Here is a 21,300-nt window from a genome sequence, read left to right as displayed (position 1 = left end):
AACCAACCCATTATCTTTCTAATCGGGCAACCCCAAACAATTATTGCACAAGTATGATCCCCAAAAAACTATATTTCGCAAACTTGTCATTATATTTTTTTTGTTGACAAAACTTGTCATTATCATTATATTAGCACTAATTTTGGTTTAGAATTGGGAGTGCCACTAATTAGGACATATTTTGGCGTGGTAAGCAAATTTAAAAAAAAAAACATGTTAGAGAAAAGTATAAATAAATGAAACGGTGTGATTTGTCGTTGTCTGTGATGTAATTGGTCTCTCTCTTACGACAATTGTGTTGCTCTCTTCAATTGACAAGAATTTGCGTTCATAAACACTGATTCTTTTTAATTTGGATTTAGGACAAAATATGAAAAAATAAACTACAAATTAAGCGGGGGAGTTATTTTCATGTTTGAAAATAATATATGCATATAATTCAAATTGTAATAATAATAAAAAATACATTTAATTTTTTATGCCACACCGTGACCATATTTGGCAGTACTTTTACGAACCATTCCAAACGAGAAATAAAAGATTCCAATTGGTGCATAGTACATCATAAAACGTGACACAAACGCTCAAATGATTATTTAACTTGTATAGAATTGTAATAATTATGACAAAGATTAATCTATTTTAAGAATGCTTCTACACGTGTCAAATAAGGATTTGAGTGTTTAATAAATAATGTGATAAACTGGGCTTAATTAAGTTTTTTCTTTGAATTTACTTGTGCCAGGGTGAATCACATACCTTTGCGTGAACACTGAACAGAAATGGATTAGAGTGAGAGACACACAAGTTCAACTTGACCACAAGAAAAAAAGAAGATAATTATTACCTAATTCAGTGGAGAAGTATAAAAAGGGTAAGGCACCCCACAAGGTGGCATTTAGAAAACAACACAAAACAATCTCTTCCCCGCAATTGTAACCTCTTATTGACGCAGACTGCACCCCCATTCCCTGATGTTCAAGTTTTCTCATCATCAGAATACACCCTTTTCAATCTTCATCTCTCTTCACACACACATACATCAAACACTTCTATCAACAACAACAAAAGAGTGTGAGATGTTGTAAATTCTCTAATATGTGTCTTTGATTTTTACATATAAAAAAACAACACACACTTCTACCAAATTTTGCTCTAAAAAAATACAGTAAAATATCTTGCTTATCAAATGTGCCATGTCATCCCAATTCCCTAGGGGTTTATCTGTCTTTGATTGATGAGAATATATATATATAGTCCCTCAAAGAAGTTGAATAACAAGAACAAAAAATGGGAATTTATATCTCACATATGCTAGTTTCCAAGGAAACTCGCCCTCTTTAGTCTATTTCTTCTTCAGCCATAGCCTTCACCTTTACAGCAAAGATAGCTACATTTTTGCTGTATATAAATAAAAGCAAAGCAATACAGTCTCTAACCACAAAAAACTCACTAACCATCTACAGAAAACTTTTCATCATCAACCATTATGAGGATTACTATTATTTCTATTACTCTTTTCCTCGTAATGACCAAACTCCTTGTGGGGGCAGAATCAATAAGCAGAGCAGATTTTCCAGAAGGGTTTGTCTTTGGAACTGCTTCTTCAGCTCACCAGGTATGCATCTCAGTTTTCCTTCTATATATATATATATATAATCCACAAAACTTATATACAGTTCTATAGATGCTTCTGGTGGTGTTGTTCTTCAATCAGAATCAAAGTTCTGTCTCGATAATCTGTGTTAAAACTTAATACAAACCTTTATTAAGCGAGTCAATGAGGTGAAACTCCAATTCAGATTGAAATGACACGAGTCTAACAAAGAAGATATCAATTGTGTAATGTTTTATGTCACAGTTTGAGGGAGCTACTGATGAAGGAAACAAAGGAGATAGCATATGGGATACTTTCTCAAGAATACCAGGTAAAAAAAAAATCAAATGTGTCATAAAAATCAAAAATAATAAAAGGGAAGATTTCAAGTTGTGGAGAAGTTTCTCATTTTTTTTCTAGTTTTGCATTATGATGATAGGGAGAATTGTGGACTTCAGCAATGCAGACAAGGCAGTGGATCAATACCACCGATTTCAGGTGAACTATAGGAAGACACATTTGTTGACTTCAATTTTACTCTATCCATATTACTTGCTTCAATTTTCTTTTTCTGCCTCAATTTTTGGTGCATGTGGTCATTATCCATTTTGAAATATGCCTTGAGTTAGAATATTGTATAAATCGTAAACAATTTGAATGAGCACCGCCATGGGGATGATGATGAGAACGTTTCACCAACCTTGACGAATAAAAAAATAAAAAATCAGCGTAAAAGTAACTCATGACATAAAGTTCCATAGCGTGTAAAGAGTTGCAAAAGATCTTTTTATTACTATATAATAATAATAATAAGGTACTTATTGTATTTTTTAATATAAAACGCCCCACTACTTTGTTAATTGACTTCAATTCTTTTTTTATAAAACTGTTATGTTGATGTGACTTCAGTTTTGTTTTTCTTTTAATTTAAGTAAAATGTACTGATAAAATCATTTTTTTATAACATCCTTCAGTTATAAAATGTAGTATTGCATATGAAAAATGAAAAAATTGTTGATTATTGTAATAATAAGTAATTACTAATTTTTTGAGAGATTTTTTTATCAGTTAACCGTGTTTTTCTTTTATATTTTTAAGAGTGTATGAAATGAAATTAAAGTCTTTTTTTCCCTCTTTAATCGCTTCGCATAACTTTGCTCAAACGTCAAAAAATAAATTTTCACATTGAAGCTCGCACATATTCCATTTCACACAGAATGATATAAACTTGATGAAGGATTTGGGAATGGATTCTTACAGATTTTCCATATCATGGCCGAGAATTTTTCCAAGTAAGTCTTTCTATTTCCAAACACCATTTAATTTTTGTGTAGTTTGGTCCATGTTAAATGCTAACTGAATTTGTGACCAGATGGAACAGGGGAACCCAATAAAGAGGGAATAAAATATTACAACAGCCTCATTGATTCTTTACTTGAAAAAGGTTACTCAAGAATTTATTCGGGAATTTGATCTTAAAATATAGCAACAAAAAAAAATAGCATTAAAATTTTAGCTCTTCTTTTCGATCAGGAATCCAGCCTTTTGTAACACTATATCATTGGGATCTTCCACAGATGCTAGAAGATAAATATGAAGGATGGTTAAGCTCACAAATCATGTAAGTTATTCCAATGTTATTTAATTTTTGGGAAAAAATTTTGCTATAAAGTATCCTAAGGCATTGGTTAAGAAATTAGTTTTTATTATTATTGATAATCATATGAAAAACATTTTAAAATCACCGGAAATTGCATTTTAATGCATTCCAATACAAAACTTTTTCCTTTTATTTCCTTAATTAAGCACTAGTTAGCATTTGCCTTGGAGAAAAATGATTGAATTTCATATTCTCCCTCTATTTACTCACAGAAAAGATTATGAGCATTATGCCAATACATGCTTCAAAGCTTTTGGAGACAGAGTTAAGCACTGGATTACCTTCAATGAGCCTCATAACTTTGCACTCCATGGTTATGATTTAGGCATTCAAGCACCAGGAAGATGTTCCCTTTTGGGTCATCTTCTATGTAAGAAAGGAAAATCATCCACTGAGCCATACATTGTTGCTCATAACATTCTCTTGTCACATGCTGCTGCCTATAGAAGCTACCAACTACATTTCAAGGTTTCAAATAGACCATCTTCACAACTCATAATTTTTTTTTTATGAAAATAAGAAAGTTAACCCTCTACTTATTCTTGAGATTCAGTTTGTTTGATTTTAGTCCTTAATTTTACAAAACTTTTACTTTAATTGCTTGATTCCAAAAATGTTGCAAATGTCATTGCTTTAGCTTCTGATCGAATGCGCGTTTTTCTTCCTGTAAAATGTGGTTCCAAACACAGTTAGTCCTTTTCACCACATTTTGGCAATGACACTAACCATTGAAATAAATGATATTTTGCAACATATTGAAAATTGAAGATTAAAGTGAAAGTTATGAAATGATAAGGACTATGATTGAAACTTACATATTAGAGACTAAAGTGGGGTATTTACTTGATTAAATTATCACTAAACAACCGTCTTCAGAGAAGCTAAAAATGTCAATAATGATTTCTTTTTTATTTGGATGGATAATTCAGGAACAACAAGGAGGTCAAATAGGAATAGCACTAGATGTCATTTGGTATGAACCTATAACAGAACTTGATGAAGACAAAGACGCAGCAGCAAGAGCTATGGACTTTTCACTTGGATGGTAACCTTTCTTGTAGCATAATGAATAAGGATTATCACAAAATTTCATTGCTTAGTGGCAAAAACTAAGAACTCATCTTCCACAAACACCAATGTGAATCAGGTTCCTTGACCCACTTTTCTTTGGAAAATATCCTCTCTCAATGGAGAAACTTGTAGCTAAGAGATTGCCGGAGATTTCTGATACAGCCTCAAAATTTCTTGTGGGATCTTTGGATTTTATTGGCATAAATCACTACACCTCAGTCTATACTCGTAACGACAGGACTCGGATTCGTAAACTAGTTATGCAAGATGCTGCTACTGATGCTGCTGTCATTACAACCGGTAAGCTATTAATGCTGAAGTTTTTCGCTTCCCTTTCTGTTTCTTCTTTGTCTTAAACAAGCATAACTGTAGTTCAATGGAAGTTTCTGATATTTGATTTTGTCCTTCATCGCAGCATACCGAAGAGGATCTGCAATTGGAGAAAAGGTATGCTCAGAAAACCATTATAGGCTGTGTTTGGATAGATGGCAAAAGATGAAATGAACTAAAATAGAATGAAATGGAAAAATGATAAATGCTAACAACACACTTTCTAATACACTCTTTAGAACACATTCTATATCATTGACTGAAATTTATTAGAAATTACAAAATTTTAAGACCTCTTTGTGAAAACATATACTCAATTTCTTTTCTTCTTTTATCATAAAATATCCTAACAATGGACGATGCAATGGTAATTTTATTCTATTTTACTCCTGTGCACTCTACTTCATTCCAATTCATTGGTCACTATGAATCCAAACGTAGCCTAAGGCTACAATGTACATGTACACAGACACAGTAGACTTCATGCTAATTCTTCTTTCTCAGGCAGCTTCAAGTTGGCTGCACATTGTTCCATGGGGCATCCGAAAGTTGGTAAAACATGTGAAAGACAAATATGGGGACACGCCAGTAATTATAACGGAGAATGGTGAGTTTTATGGTTGGGAAACTGTTGAAGTTATATAGTTATAGACAGAAGGAGGAAAACAGATAAAAGAAAATGAAGCCTCAGATATTAACTGAAATGTACTATATATTCATGGAACCTATAGTACCAACCTTATTTATACTAACCATAATTCTAGCTAATTAGGAAAACAAATCAAGATAAGATGAAGAATACAAAAGCTAATCCTAGAGAATAATTTAAGATATTCTAAAATATGATTAGACATTTTCATATAATCCAACAGAAACTAATATAATCTAATCTCAATTCTTTAGTAACCATAAACATTTTTAACATCTATTAGATTTCTGATGCAGGAATGGATGACCCAAGTGGACCCTTTAGGACCTTAGAAAAGGCCTTGAATGATGACAAGAGGATAAGATACCATAGAGACTATCTCTCAAACCTATCTGCTGCTATAAGGTATATGATGGCATAAATATGTTTTTAGTTCCCCAAATTTGGAATTTGTCTTTTATAGTCTAGTAAATTAAAATTTGCACTTTTTAGTCTTTCAAATTCGCAAAAATATTTTTTTAGTCCTTACTAACTGATAAAATCATTTCATGAATTTGAGGATTAAAAAAGTTTTTATTTTAATTTGGAGGGCTAAAGAAGATAGACCACTAAAATTGATGGACTAATTAAAAACATATTTAAGCCCTATATTATTACAAGTCCTTCAATATTTCTGTTTCTGGGTTCTGTAACATTACTTGCTAGTCTTCTTAATCATGACAAAATCTTATGAACTCAATGCAGGGAAGATGGTTGCAATGTACGTGGTTACTTTGTATGGTCATTGCTTGACAATTGGGAGTGGAACATGGGATACACCGTACGGTTTGGACTCTACTATGTGGATTTCAGGAACAATCTTACTAGGATACCAAAAGATTCGGTGCAATGGTTCAAAAACATGCTCAGAATAGAGACAGAACATAGTGAAATTTGAATTGCTTTATCATATATCAAATTCATTTTGTAATTGTATAGTTCTTTGAAAATTAATGAAGGAAGTGGCATCTAAAAAGGAGTGAAAAATGTTAATGAAGCCAACAACTGAGAAGGAAGAGAGAAGGAGGATAACGTGTCATTCCTATCTTTCATCTCAACTCCATGAGAAATTATTAGGTAGCTTTAGACCATCATGTGTTCATGATTCTTGCCAGTTTCTATCTGAATTTGAGAGTATTCAAATTTTTCAAGTATCAGAAAAATTAACAATTGACTATGTATTATTCGAAGATTGGTGTGGATCATATATGTTAGTCTATGTTGGACATTTTAGTGTAATTGATCTCTTTATTATGTTAAAATAAGAGTGCACGTTTGTTTTAATGTAACAACGAGATGTTCGGTTTAGGCAAAGGTTGGAAGTTACATGGAAGTTACTAAAACTTCCATCAACGGTTGGAAGTTACATGGAAGTTACTAAAACTTCCATTAACGGCAATTTTTAAAAATAAATAACTTCCATCAACCGCCAAAAACCACCTGTTCTTTGATTATAAATAATCATCCTGGTTCAGAAAGCATAACGTGTGAAAAACTCACAAGACCAAAACAAAACTCTTGAATTATAATCTTCTGATTTTATCCGATTGAACAATTTTGGTTGAGCCCCGAAATTTGATTCAATCTGAAAGTGTTTATACACGACTTCAGATTTATCCAGGATTATCTCGATTTTCAAAATTAACCAACAAAAGATTGAATCAAATCTTTCGAGATGACGAACGATAGTTCGAAGATGACAAGCAAGTTTGCGAAGTTGGACAAGTTTGAAGGACAGGATTTCAGAAGATGGCAGAAGAAGATGCACTTTCTCTTGACAACATTGAATGTGGTGTATGTGCTGAGTACACCGATGCCGGTGTATATGGAAGGCGAAACTCTGGATCAAACAAGGAAGCGTTCGAAATGGGAGAACGACGATTACATTTGTCGTGGACACATTCTGAACGGTATGTCTGACTCTCTCTTTGATATTTATCAAAATGTTGAGTCTGCTAAGGAATTATGGGACTCTCTTGAATCCAAGTATATGGCAGAAGATGCCTCAAGTAACAAATTCTTAGTTAGTAATTTCTTTAATTACAAAATGATTGATTCGAGGCCTGTTATGGAGCAATATAATGAACTGCTGCGGATTTTGGGTCAGTTTACTCAACATGATTTGAAAATGGATGAATCCATTGCAGTTTCATCTATAATTGATAAACTGCCTTCTTCTTGGAAAGACTTCAAGCATACCATGAAACATATGAAGGAAGAGTTGACTCTGGTTCAACTCGGCAGTCATTTCATGATTGAGGAGTCGCTGAGGGCTCAGGAAATTGACAAAGTCAATAATAAAACCGTAGCAGGTTCCTCTTCCGTTAATATGGTAGAGGAAAGTGGAACAGTTAAGCAAAATTACAATGCTAAAGGTAACAAACGAAAATTTCAAGGAAATAAGAACAAAGGTCCAAACAAACAGACAAAATTGTCATGTTGGAAGTGTGGGAAACCTGGTCATTTAAAGAGGGATTGCCGGGTGTTCAAAGGAAAGAACAAGGCTGGTCCAAGTGGGTCTAATGATCCTGAAAAGCAACAAGGTCAGATTGTAGTGAATAATTTTAATTCGAATACGAATTCAAATTATGTATCACTAATATCTGATGCATTCTATGTGCAGGATGATGACGTTGCTTGGTGGTTTGATTCGGGAGCAACAAGCCATGTGTGCAAAGATCGTCGTTGGTTCAAGGAATTTAGACCAATCGATGATGGCTCTATTGTGAAGATGGGCAATGTTGCAACTGAACCAATCCTAGGATTAGGTTGTGTGAATTTAGTTTTTACTTCCGGAAAAAGTTTGTATTTGGATAATGTCTTATTTGTACCTGGTATTCGTAAGAACTTATTGTCTGGTATGGTTTTAAATAATTGTGGTTTCAAGCAAGTACTTGAAAGTGACAAGTACATCTTGTCAAGACATGGTTCGTTTGTTGGATTTGGTTATCGTTGTAATGGAATGTTTAAATTAAACATTGATGTTCCTTTTGTTCATGAATCTGTTTGTATGGCCTCGTGTAGTTCTATAACTAATATGACAAAATCAGAAATTTGGCATGCTAGATTAGGACATGTTCATTACAAAAGATTAAAAGATATGTCAAAAACAAGTATGATTCCTCCTTTTGATATGAACATTGAAAAATGCAAAACTTGCATGTTGACCAAGATCACTAGGAAACCTTTTAAGGATGTTAAAAGTGAGACTAAAGTCTTAGACCTTATTCATAGTGATTTGTGTGATTTGCATGCTACTCCATCATTAGGTCATAAAAAATATCTTGTTACTTTTATTGATGATGCATCAAGGTATTGTTATGTATATTTATTAAATACAAAAGATGAAGCTCTTGATAAATTTAAAATTTATAAGAAAGAGGTAGAACTTCATCAAAATGGGCTAATCAAAACTCTTCGTACGGATAGGGGAGGTGAGTATTATGATCCGGTTTATTTTCAATCTACTGGAATAATACATCAAACTACAGCTCCCTATACACCACAACAGAATGGTGTAGCCGAAAGGAAGAATAGAACCTTGAAAGAAATGGTGAATTCCATGTTATCCTATTCGGGTTTAAGTGAAGGATTTTGGGGTGAGGCTATGTTGACAGCCTGTTACTTGTTGAACCGAATTCCTAACAAAAGGAATAAGGTTACCCCATATGAACTTTGGCACAAAAAGACACCAAATTTGAGTTATCTCAAAATTTGGGGATGTAGGGCTGTAGTCAGGCTTACAGAACCTAAAAGGAAAACCATAGGTGAAAGAGGTATAGATTGCATATTTATTGGATATGCTGAACATTCTAAAGCATATAGATTCTATGTGCTAGAATCTAATGATTCTGTTGCTATGAACTCGGTTATAGAGTCACGGGATGCTATCTTTGATGAACAAAGGTTTACATCTATACCTAGGCCAAAGGACATGAATTCCATGTCGAAAGTCTCAGTTAATATTGAGGATATACCTTCAACTAGTACTGAAACTAGAAAGAGTACGAGAGTAAGAAAGGCTAAGTCATTTGGTGATGACTTTCAACTCTATTTGGTTGAAGGGTCAAGGAATGATATTGAATTTCAATATCAATATTGCTTTAATGTTGAGGAAGACCCAAAGACTTTTAGTGAAGCAATGGCTTCAAGGGATGTTGTATTCTGGAAAGAAGCAATCCAAAGTGAGATGGATTCCATCATGCAAAATAATACATGGAAATTGGTTGACTTACCTCCTGGATGTAAGCCATTAGGATGTAAGATGATCTTTAGGAGAAAGATGAAAGTGGATGGTACTGTTGACAAGTACAAAGCCAGATTGGTTATCCAAGGCTTTAGGCAAAAGGAGGGTATTGATTTTTTCGATACATATGCTTCTGTTGCTAGGATATCCACTATTAGACTGTTGTTAGCACTTGCTGCTATCCACAATCTGATGATTCACCAAATGGATGTGAAAACTGCATTCTTAAATGGTGCATTGGATGAAGAGATATACAATATACTGGATTTCCTTCGGTTATTGAAGGTTACTCTGATGCAAGTTGGATAACCAATATGGAGGATTATTCATCCACAAGTGGTTGGGTATTCCTCCTTAGAGGAGGTGCTATCTCTTGGGCATCCAAGAAACAGACCTGCATTACAAATTCAACAATGGAATCTAAATTTGTAGCTTTAGCAGCAGCTGGTAAAGAAGCTGAGTGGCTAAGAAATCTAATCTATGAGATTCCATTGTGGCCCAAACCTATACCTCCCATGTCTATCAGGTGTGATAGTCAGACAACTTTGGCTAAGGCATATAGTCAAGTGTATAATGGGAAGTCTAGACACTTGGGTGTTAGACACAACATGGTTCGGGAGTTAATCATGCATGGTGTGATATCAGTGGAGTTTGTGAGAACTCAGCATAATTTGGCCGATCATTTAACCAAAGGGTTAAGTAGAGATCTCGTAAAAAGGTCGGCTGTGGGATTAGGATTAAAGTCCATCTGAAATCTCTTATGTTAAGATACCCAATTCCCATCTAATATGACATTAGGTGCTGAATTCAATGTGGAAAGCTTAACATGTAGAGATTGGAACACATCATCGAAAGTATCCCAAAAGGAATGTGTTCGGTTCTGTAAGTTAAGGAGGTTGAAGTATAACTTCTCAATGGTTCTTTTGAAAAATTGCATTTACATGTGCAAGAAAGAAAAGGACTACCTATATAAGCATGAAGTTTAGCCGCTTCAAGAAGCTGGGACTTGGCTTTGATATGCTTATGAAGGATAGGGACACAGGCTAGTAAAACTAGTGTCGAGCAAGAGTAATGTTATAAACTATTGTGCAGATTATCTTCATGTATTCATTATGAATAGAAAGGGTTCAATCCTTAGTGACACCCTGATATTCGAATATTTGAAACGTGTAATTTGCTAAGATGAAATTCAATCGTCACGATATTTCATCTATGCAGTAGTTTGTGGTATGTTATGACTTTGGTGATTTGATCGGTAATTACACTAAAATGGGGGAGGTTTGTTGGACATTTTAGTGTAATTGATCTCTTTATTATGTTAAAATAAGAGTGCACGCTTGTTTTAATGTAACAACGAGATGTTCGGTTTAGGCAAAGGTTGGAAGTTACATGGAAGTTACTAAAACTTCCATCAACGGTTGGAAGTTACATGGAAGTTACTAAAACTTCCATTAACGGCAATTTTTAAAAATAAATAACTTCCATCAACCGCCAAAAACCACCTGTTCTTTGATTATAAATAATCATCCTGGTTCAGAAAGCATAACGTGTGAAAAACTCACAAGACCAAAACAAAACTCTTGAATTATAATCTTCTGATTTTATCCGATTGAACAATTTTGGTTGAGCCCCGAAATTTGATTCAATCTGAAAGTGTTTATACACGACTTCAGATTTATCCAGGATTATCTCGATTTTCAAAATTAACCAACAGTCCAAAACTACCTAATAATTTCTCAAAGTTGAGGGTCATTGAGATGGTACTAGCCCATGCCTGATACTCCAAGTGACAAGATGCTTTGATTTCCTTATATTTTATGTTCAATTCTTGTGTACGTAGAACATAAGCATTGATTCCATGCATGGTTCAAGTCCATGTATTGGTTCAATAGGCAGATAATGACCGATACAAAGTGAAGCTATGATTATCTCAGGCTTATTTGAATATGTTTCTAATTGATTCAAAGATGAATGAAATATAGTTGTCTAAGGTTGAGTTCACTAATTAACCATGTATTTGTTCATTATTTTGAACTGAAATAACAAGATATATGGCGAAATAAGGCATTTTTACTAACAAGTCGGGCACCATGGGTAATTTATATTTATATTTATATAATACTACAATTCAAAGGTAATTCATCAGTAAGTTTTGAAGTAATTATAATTTAATATGAAGGTTAGAAAATTAAGTATTTGGTTTGCATTTTCATTTTCTGTTTTTATTTTCTAAAAACTGTTTTTATTTTTAAAAGATTAGAATTCTAAAAACATGTTTGGTTTGACTTCTTGTTTTTAGCTTTCAAGAAATAAAAACACTAAAAATGCATTTTTAAAAGGAAATGTATTTTTAGATTTACTTAAAATTATATTTCATGTCACCGCGTTTTCATTTTACCTAAAATGAGGTTCCTGATTTCAACTGAAAACGAGATTTTATTGTTTTCAGTTTTTGGTTCGTTTGAAAAAATATTTTTACTGTTTGGAAAAATATTTCCACTGAAAATATTTTTAAAAATCCAACCAAATACATTTTCATCATCATTTTCTACTTCTCTCTCGTGCTAAAAAATAAGGGTGTAATCCCATGTGGAGTTTATTAATATACACACTCTTTTTTTTTAGTGCATTAACGATTTATACTTTTCCTTATTTTTAATTTATTTGTTGTAAGGATAATACAGTAATTTAACATTTAATTTAATTTAAAAAACTATTAAAAATCACGTTCTCTTTCTCATGCATTATCTCACATTTCAAGTTTCAGCCCATTTTCTTTTATCACTTTTATGTTTAATTTATCTTCCCTTAGACTCTTATCACATGATCGTACATAAATATTAGTTGTTAGTTTATTAATTTTTGTGAGCCAAAGATTTAAATTCATGACGAATTCTTCTCTCCTTTCACCCTTTACACCACCTTCCAATAGTTACTCCAATCCAATTTTTTTCTATAATTTTACTTACACATAAGTCATTGGATTGGAGTAATTGTGCAATCCAATTTTGAGGTGCGAAGAAAGTGAAGAATGAAGGAGATCGTCCATGGACATAATGAGGACCTCCACATAGTAGAGTAGTGCATAGGTGAGGGTTCGTCCAATCACACAACCCAACCCTTCTTAGCTCTTCATCGTGGCTTCTTAACGGGTAATGAAGTTTCTTTATTTTTAATTCTTGTAGTGAATTCTTCTCTAGAGAAAGTAGAAGCTTTATGTTTTCAGTGAGTGAGTAGGAAGTATGAGTTTTTTTATGATAGGGATAGGACACGGTTTACAAAAACTCACATTCTATTCAAGTAATCGTGCTGGACTCTTTTAATAATGAGTGTGAGTGGGTGTATTTGTTCATATGATGTGAAGATATGTTTGGAATTAAAGAGATAAATAAGATTAAAGAGAAATGTGTACTTTTTTATGAGACCTATATTTTTTACACTTTAATTTAAAAAAAATCTTATATTTTTTACACTTTACAAAACTCACACACTCCATTCAAGTAATCAAGCTGGACTCTATTAATAAAAAGGAGAGTGAATGAGTGTATTTGTTAATGTGGTATTAAAATATGTTTGGAATCAAAGAGATAAGTAAGATTAAAGAGAAATGTGTACTTTTTTATGGGACCTATATTTTTTACACTTCAATTTTTCAAAAAAATCTTATATTTTTATTTTCTCTTTTTATCTCATCTAAACCAAAAACACGCCAAGGGAGTGCAAAATCAGATGTTCTCAGAATTTAAAAAAAAAAAAGTATTATATCAGGAATAAAGGGGAGTGCAAATAGCAAGTCCCCCATTTTGAAATGTCACGCAGACCACAATTCCCACGTGGTACCCCCCAATCACAGTTCACAACGAGTTAGGTCCATTTACCCCTTTCACCGCCACCATCTTGACACCACCTATAAATTCTTCTTCCTTCCATAGACACGAATTCTTGTTCCTTTCTGCACATCCTTCACTTTCACTTTCCTCTTTCTCTCTTCAAATCAAACACTCATACCCCACGCACACGACCCAACACAAAACCACACCCGATTCTCTCTCTCTCTCTCTCTCCTAGTACAACTTGGGAACAGTTTCGATTGTCTCTCTCTGACACCCTACGATTTCTGCGGCAGCATCATTCCACACGCAGAGTCAGTGTCGTTCTTCTTCTAATTCATCGCTCCCGATGAAACGAGGGTACCAGGAATCCCCTTCAAGCTCGTTAGGTCCACCTCATTCCAGAGCTAGACATGATCCTCAAGGTAATTTTTTTAGCGCTTTTGGCACTACCCTATTTGTTTTTTCCTTTTGATTTCACCGTTTTGGAGGGTATGTGGATCTGGGCTTAATTGGTTTTGACACTTTGGGTTGGTTGAATTTTTGAATGGGGGAAATGGGTTTAAAGGGAAAGTTTTGGGAGAGTTTTTGTGGCTGTATTGCTACTGAAATTGTGGTTGCATCATGTGCATTTGTCTACAATTTTCTATAATATCAAGAATTGCAATGAAACCACTACCATAATTGCAATTTCTTTGCTTGTGGCAAGCTTATAAGGGGTTGTGATTCTGGTGTTAATTTTCATTTGATGCATTGTGTTTAGGTGGTGCACACTTTGTTGAGGATGAAAGCACAAAGATTTTTGCTCGGAAAGTAGCAGATCATTATAGTGCGAGATCCAACCAGACTTTGGAAGAACGGGAGGCTAGTCCGATAATTCATTTGAAGAAACTCAATAATTGGGTATGTGTTGCATTCTTTAATATATGATTTGTTTCCCATGGAGTATTATGTGATCGCTGATTAATTGTATTGTTAATTTTGTCATTTAACAGATTAAAAGCGTCTTAATTCAGCTTTATGCTCGTCGAGGAGATGCAGTACTTGACCTCGCCTGTGGCAAGGTGTTAATGGTTTTCATTTGTTGTTTATATACCAAAAGACATTCTCAGTTTCTTGGCTAACCATCCTTTTTTGTTTCATAATGTTTACCAGGGTGGTGATCTTATCAAATGGGACAAGGCCAAAATTGGATATTATGTTGGTATTGACATTGCTGAAGGCTCGGTAAGTATTACGTGCTGCCATAATTGGCTGCGCCGGTTTTCCTTATCTGTTTGTGTCCATAATCAATTCCATCAATTCATACTAAGATGCAGTTGACTAAGGATTTTCTAACTCAATAAAGTCATTTGTAGGCAACAATTAAGGGTACACTTGTTGCCAATGAAGCATCAATCTTGCATTTTCTTCATGTATCCATATCGGATAGATATCTGATACGGATACTCTAAAATAGTAGTCAATAGCAAGATAGAGTGGCGCTATAGTGGAGCAGAGTGGCAATCTTTTTGTGTGCTATAGTGGTGCTACCACGATGTAGGGCATCAAAAACCCATTTTTTCCCGTGTTCCATTTTGTTTTCTTTCTTTAGATTTCCCAATTCATGGTCTGCTAATTTGTATCTATTTTGTTATGTTCTTTTTCTTTTAATTTCACCACCATCTTTCATTTTTGGACCTCATCACCATGTTCTTTTATTGCTCCAAGATTGAGGGTGACTGAGTGTCTAAACTTGTGACTATTATTTATCATGGATTTCTTTAATTATGGGGTTTTTGTTTTGATTTTTTGAGTATTATTATGTATAAATTTTAGTTTGTATTAAAATATTTTTAATAGCAGTCATCCTGATTCCTGCTATAGCATTTTCAGAGTTGTCCTCTGTGTGTCACTATCTGATATTGATAACTATGCTCTCAAAAACTTCACAAGTTCACTTATATGTATCTATGATCTATCCAAAGAAGAAAAGTTATGAAAATCTAATTTAGCCAAATATGAGACATAGAAGCATTGTCTCTTGATGAACAAAAAATGGAAGTTGTTCTTTTTATGGATGATGCTCGAGAAGAGAATGAGATTGATACTTTTTCCAATTTGTAGAGAAGGAACCAGCATTGATTTATGATGGCAATGATTTATAATTATTCATTTTGTTTCTAGTAATTCCCAAGAAGTTTGTTCTTAATTTGGATTTGTAGAATTTCATATATATATATATATATATATATATATATATATATATATATATGTATTATGAATCCTATACTTCCAATGCAGAACTCAAGTATTTGCTAGTGGTAGTAAATTTTCCAGTGCAGCTATATATTTCCCCAACTTTAAGTGATGAACTTACAATTATATTTTATAGCTCAAATCCTTGCCGTTACATGGTGAAACACTGTATACCTTGTCATGTCAAACTATTTGTAATTATCATGTCTGTCCTCACGGTCTGCTCATTGAATTCAACAATCTTTCCAGATCAAGGACTGCCGGACACGTTACAACGGTGATGCTGACCATCATCAGCGACGTAAAAAGTTTACATTTCCTGCTCGCCTTATATGTGGAGATTGTTATGAGGTGATTAACATTTCTATCCTTTGAAAATAACATTTCTAACACTCTTTCATCTTCTCCCAATTCTATTGTTTAACGATTAGCATCTGAAAATTGTTTTGAATAATAGTTTTCCAAACTAAAAAACTAAATACAATCAAACACATCCTTAATTTTCTCTAGAGAAAGCGATCTTGTGATCCACAGCTTCAATATCAATTTCTGAATTTTGTTTAGATGTTCAAAGAAGGTCTAATTGTTCGTATCATTCGCTAGGTTCGCTTGGACAAAGTTCTTGCAGATGATGCTCCTTTTGATATTTGTAGCTGCCAGGTAAATGATACACTCTTGAACTAATTATATATAATTGGTGTATTTATGCAGAAAGAGAAATTCATTTGCCCTGCTAGAAAATCTAATACCTTTCTTTAGAAGTGGTCTCTCCCAGTATTTACCTTGCTCTTTGCTTTAACTTTTTTCCCATACATTCTTGTTAAACATCCTTATGTTTTTCTTTAGTTGCATTTAAGATGATTTATTTGATGTCTAATTTTGTTCTTGCAAAGCCCTCATTCCACTACAGTTGTCCTGATACAAATTAAATAAAAATGCAATTTGGTGATATGTCTACCATTTTTTTCTTCATAACTACATTTTCCCCCCTTCAATATGCAAAATAGCCTTACCATTTTGTCAGTACAAGCAAAATCAGCATAATGTTTGCAGTTAGACTATTCTATTCAATACAAATTATGTTCTTTCCATCTTGAAAGTGTATATTGGTTTATACTTTCTAGTCTGATAAACTTTTTAATGCTGCAGTTTGCATTGCATTACTCATGGTCTACGGAGGCCCGTGCCCGGCAAGCATTGGCTAATGTGTCAGCTTTACTTCGCCCAGGAGGCATTTTCATTGGAACTATGCCTGATGCCAATGTGATAATCAAGAAGCTTAGAGAAGGTTTTTCTCTCATGTTCAATTCTGTTTTTATTCTTTTAAATTAAATTTAGTAGTTGATGATGTCCAATGACATGAATTGAACTGCGATGGCGTTTTTCACGGCTTCCGCAATGCCATCGCAATTGTGTTTTTGCTGAAAACCACGGCCTGATAGCGTTATACGCTGCAATGCGCGCTATTTGACTTGTTGGGTATGGCAGATCTTTTTTGTCATTCTTGATTGGAGATGTTATTTTCTCTGTGAATTTGTAGCTGAAGGATTAACTTTTGGCAACAGAGTCTATTGGGTGCGTTTTGATGAAGAATTTTCTGATAAGGTAATTTTGTTTTCCTGATCCTGCTGCTTCATCATTTCTTTGTTAATGTGTGGAACCTCGATAATTTTGGAAATGATTTTGTGAATTCTACTTACCTGGATTTCTCCTTGTCTCTTTCAGAAATTTAAATCTTCCAGCCCTTTTGGAATAAAGTACACGTTCCATTTGGAGGTAGAATTTCTTTTTGACCTTCTTTTTCTGAACATCAAGTAGCTGTTTTCCCATCACAAAGGCTGATTTGGAGTTTCCTTGTCAAATAACTAAGATGTATGACTTTGTGTTTGCATAAACATTGAGAACCTATGTGTAACAAGTGTTATGAAGTTATCATTCAAAGACTGCTCTTATTTAGGGCCCTGTAAAGCTGGCATACTGTTAATACCTATGCTTCCATTTAAGACACGATGTCTTGTTTCAGGACGCTGTTGATTGTCCTGAATGGATTGTCCCCTTCCATGTATTCAAGTCATTAGCTGAAGAGGTATGCATCACTGTTTGAAACGCTGTGAAATTCTAGATTTTCTAAGGCTGGTATCAGATTTCAAAGGCTTGTACTTCTACACTACTAATTTAAACTTGTTGTTTACAGAATGACTTTGAGCTTGTTTTCGCAAAGAACTCACATGAATTTGTGCATGAGTATATGAAAAAACCAGAATTTGTGGAGCTCATGCGAAGACTTGGTGCATTGGGAGATGGCAACCAAGATCAAAGTAACACTTTGTGCCCAGTCTCTATCTTTTCAATTTCCATTTAATTTCATTGAACTATTTTTTTCCCTGTCTTTTGTATGTGAAACCCCACCTTTACCTCTCCTGATTAACAGGAAACCTAGTAACATAGTGCATGTATGTATGTATTGCTATTGTCAGGTACACTCTCTGCTGATGAATGGGAGGCAGCATATTTGTACATGTCATTTGTATTGAGAAAGGTCAGTATCAAAAGCACTTGAGTTGGCTGCTTCATGTTGACAATGAAAACTTCTCAGTTCACCTTTAGTGTGTACTCTCTCCCCTTTAAAGCAAGACATGTCACGTATATCATTATTTTTTCATAATTTAAATTTTGGCTTAAATATGTTTGAGGTCTCTCCAAATATAACACTATGATTAGTCTCTGCATAATTTTTTTAAGTTTTTGATCCCTCCTATGTTTGCTGTCATCTGTTTTGGTCCCCACCATGACCTGCTATTAGAAAAAATGTTCTGTCCTAACAAATTTAGCTTTTGATTCCTGTAAGATATAGCAGTTTTTGTTTAGTCTGTGACTTGGTGGCCATGCAAGTGGGTTTTACGCCAAGGATCGTAAGAAGTGACAACAAATATTGCAGGATCATAAACTCAATTTTAGAGGGACTAAAAATCTGTTACATTTGTGGGGGGGAATATATTTAAGCCATAATTTTTTTTTTGAAGTAGAAATAAGGAAAAACTGTCAATTAAAGATAAACTGCAAGGAAACAGGTATTATAAGAATACTAAACATTTGCATGTTCTAAATAATGCCACCATTGTCAACTTGTTCCTTAAAAATTGTGATCACAAAGTAGCTGAAGGGTTTTTCTTGTGATCACACAGCGAGGTCAACCTGACAAAACCCAACAGAGTGGCAGAAGGAACCGAGGGTCAATGCACATTTCAGAGGAAGACATCATGTACATTAGCACTGATGATTAAACGTGAATAAGAAACAGCCAGTGACTGAATTTTATACAATGGCATAGGGCATGAATCGGCTTGTATTGCCATGTGCCAGTACCATTGATCTCACAACCTTGAGCTCCAGCAATTTTTTTTGCTGCAATATGTACGTTGAATTTTGTAGGTCTACTATAAATAATTGAAAACAAAATCTCTGCCTCCGGATTTGTATTATCTTCTTGATTAGATTTGTGGCAGGTTATTTTTAACAAACTTCCTCTGTAATATATTCTTCCCTGTTACAGCAGATGATAATGTTAGTGAATATTGAAAATGATCCATTGGCACGAGTTTTTATTTTTACTGAAGGAACAATTGTCTGCCAACACAATGTTGGAAATCCTACGTTGATTAGTAATATGTCTAAAACTGTATATAAGTGAAGGGGTAACTCATCTTAACCTAATGAGCTAATTTTTTAGATTTAGCCTCATTTAAATTTTTAGATGGTATCAATGTTATCCTATAGTTGTTATTGTTAGGTTAACTCTGCCACTCATTTATTGGCTACTCGTGGATGTCTGTCCTATAAACTTAAGGCTTAAGATATTCAATCTTTCATATGAAAAATCGCTCTCTTAGATGAACTCTATCTAGTCACTTATACAACTTTCTAAAAAAAATCTTGGAAAATAGTATTTTTCCAAATCTTGGATATGGATAAGCAATTCATTTAACTACGGGTTTTGCTATTTTGTTACATTGTGATTGCAAGGGACATAATTGTTACCAATGATGTGATATAAGAAGAACTAGTTGACTTTGAATCTTTTTAAAAGCAAATGACCTTCCTTAAATTCCCGAGTTGGTGCAGTCCAGTGTTCCTAGCATGCACTCGCAAACCAAAACCAGCACTTCTCCCATTCCATTGCTCCTCTATATCCAATCACCAAAATACCATCTCAAGGTGTGTACTTTACTAATACAGTGAGAAACCAGTCACCCAGCACCAAAATTTTGCTACAGAATGCATGGATATTCCTATAACAAACCAACATATGCTTATGCTACTACACACCACTTTCTTGTCATTCCTCTTACTATGAACCCCAAATGGACCATGGATAGGGCAACCCATCATCTTACCCATTTATACTTAAATTAGAAGCTTAACCATGCATGCTTCTGGCCACTATGGTTCAAACTGTAATTTCATTTTCTTAAGTTATTTTTTAGTTAATTTAGTCTATATGTATTTTCTTAAAATAAATTAAGTAAACTTGGTCTTATTTCTAGTTTTCCACTGCTTAAAATCATGGTTCTAAAATGTTTTTGTGGTTGCAGTTACAACTTTGTCGTGATCCTTAACATTGCGAGATACTGTGACTACAAGCATGTTTGGATTGGCATCACATTGGTGTGATCCACCGCAGGCTGAAGCAATTTTTTATAACTTTCACATTAGTTTTGGCTTACTGGATGTGAATTTGGTGTTAGATGTGGTTGGAAAATGCAAATCCAAAATGCTACACAATTGTAATCACAATGTGAATGCAGTGAATCAAAAAATCTATATGTTGCGGCAGTTATTGCGGTTGCAAACCACAATTTAAAATATATTTAAAATTTTATATTCATATTTTCTACTCAATTTTTGAACAAATTTATTTGATAATTAAACAAATCACCAACCAAAATAATCAAAATATAAAGAACTTTCATTGGTTCATTGTATTTGTTAGAAATCATGGTAATAGAAAGGATAAATATATTTATTTCATGTTTGATCAGAAAGGATTTACACCCACTTATAAAAAAAAACTAATATTATATATTAATTAAAATTATAAAAAAATTAAATATATATTAATATTTTTACTGATTTAGTGTTCGTTTGTTTGAGTTGAAAAAAACATAAAAAAGAGAAATAAATAATAAACTACAATGAAATTTACACTGTTACATTTGACTTTAATTTAAGACTATCTCATCTTAATTCACTTTCATTTCATTTATTTCTACTCTATGGAAAAGGACCTTGGTGTGGCTGATGGATTCAACTTTTGATGCGTGATGGTGATTCAGCTTCAAGTTTGCAAGCTAGTCGTGCAGGCATCGCATCACTACATCTCCCATTCCCACGTGTCTTTCATTGTCTAGCTTAATTACGCAGTTTCTGTCGAAATAAAGAAACAATAAATTGCCTGTAATTCTACGATATTAATTTGCTCAAAGAGTCACCAAGCTTCCCTTTAATTTTTCCACGTCCATTTATTATGTTCCAGACTTTGAATTGGTCTACATCACTACGTTGATAGATGTTCCAGACTTTTTGTGTTAGTCTACAGTGAAAACTGAGACTAGATTATGAAAGTGATGTACGTAAATGGAT

The 21,300-nt window shown here is 33.8% G+C and overlaps 2 protein-coding genes across 6 annotated transcripts; both read left to right on the top strand.

Moving 5' to 3' along the window:
- Positions 1 to 894: 894 nt before the first annotated feature.
- On the top strand, positions 895 to 6,560 carry LOC114417009 (beta-glucosidase 25). 5 transcript variants are annotated; one of them, XR_003667691.1, is made up of 13 exons: positions 895 to 1,618; positions 1,862 to 1,928; positions 2,037 to 2,095; positions 2,814 to 2,889; positions 2,970 to 3,041; positions 3,131 to 3,218; positions 3,470 to 3,725; positions 4,187 to 4,302; positions 4,405 to 4,628; positions 4,744 to 4,775; positions 5,163 to 5,265; positions 5,591 to 5,712; positions 6,052 to 6,195. XR_003667691.1 is itself a non-coding variant. In XM_028382067.1 (13 exons), the coding sequence occupies exons 1-13, from the start codon at positions 1,490 to 1,492 to the stop codon at positions 6,242 to 6,244; spliced, it is 1,524 nt and encodes a 507-aa protein (XP_028237868.1). In that variant the 5' UTR covers positions 896 to 1,489; the 3' UTR covers positions 6,245 to 6,560. The 5 variants fall into 5 exon arrangements, 4 of the variants coding, with proteins under 4 accessions (XP_028237868.1, XP_028237870.1, XP_028237871.1 ...); XM_028382067.1 differs by having other exon boundaries at positions 896 to 1,618; positions 5,604 to 5,712; positions 6,052 to 6,560; XM_028382069.1 differs by lacking the exon at positions 895 to 1,618 and having other exon boundaries at positions 1,865 to 1,928; positions 2,858 to 2,889; positions 5,604 to 5,712; positions 6,052 to 6,560.
- Positions 6,561 to 13,496: 6,936 nt separating this feature from the next.
- LOC114417008 (mRNA cap guanine-N7 methyltransferase 1-like) lies at positions 13,497 to 19,276 on the top strand. The gene is made up of 13 exons (XM_028382066.1): positions 13,497 to 13,847; positions 14,186 to 14,325; positions 14,418 to 14,486; positions 14,578 to 14,649; positions 15,910 to 16,011; positions 16,264 to 16,320; positions 16,810 to 16,948; positions 17,201 to 17,265; positions 17,386 to 17,436; positions 17,684 to 17,746; positions 17,855 to 17,978; positions 18,138 to 18,199; positions 18,846 to 19,276. Exons 1-13 carry the CDS (start codon positions 13,772 to 13,774, stop codon positions 18,942 to 18,944), a joined length of 1,119 nt encoding a protein of 372 aa, XP_028237867.1. The 5' UTR covers positions 13,497 to 13,771; the 3' UTR covers positions 18,945 to 19,276.
- Positions 19,277 to 21,300: the final 2,024 nt, after the last annotated feature.

This window comes from Glycine soja, chromosome 6, assembly GCF_004193775.1.
Source record: "Glycine soja cultivar W05 chromosome 6, ASM419377v2, whole genome shotgun sequence".
Taxonomy (NCBI): domain Eukaryota; kingdom Viridiplantae; phylum Streptophyta; class Magnoliopsida; order Fabales; family Fabaceae; genus Glycine; species Glycine soja.
The sequence above is the reverse complement of the archived record's forward strand: the minus strand, read 5'-3'. Positions and strand labels throughout refer to the sequence as shown.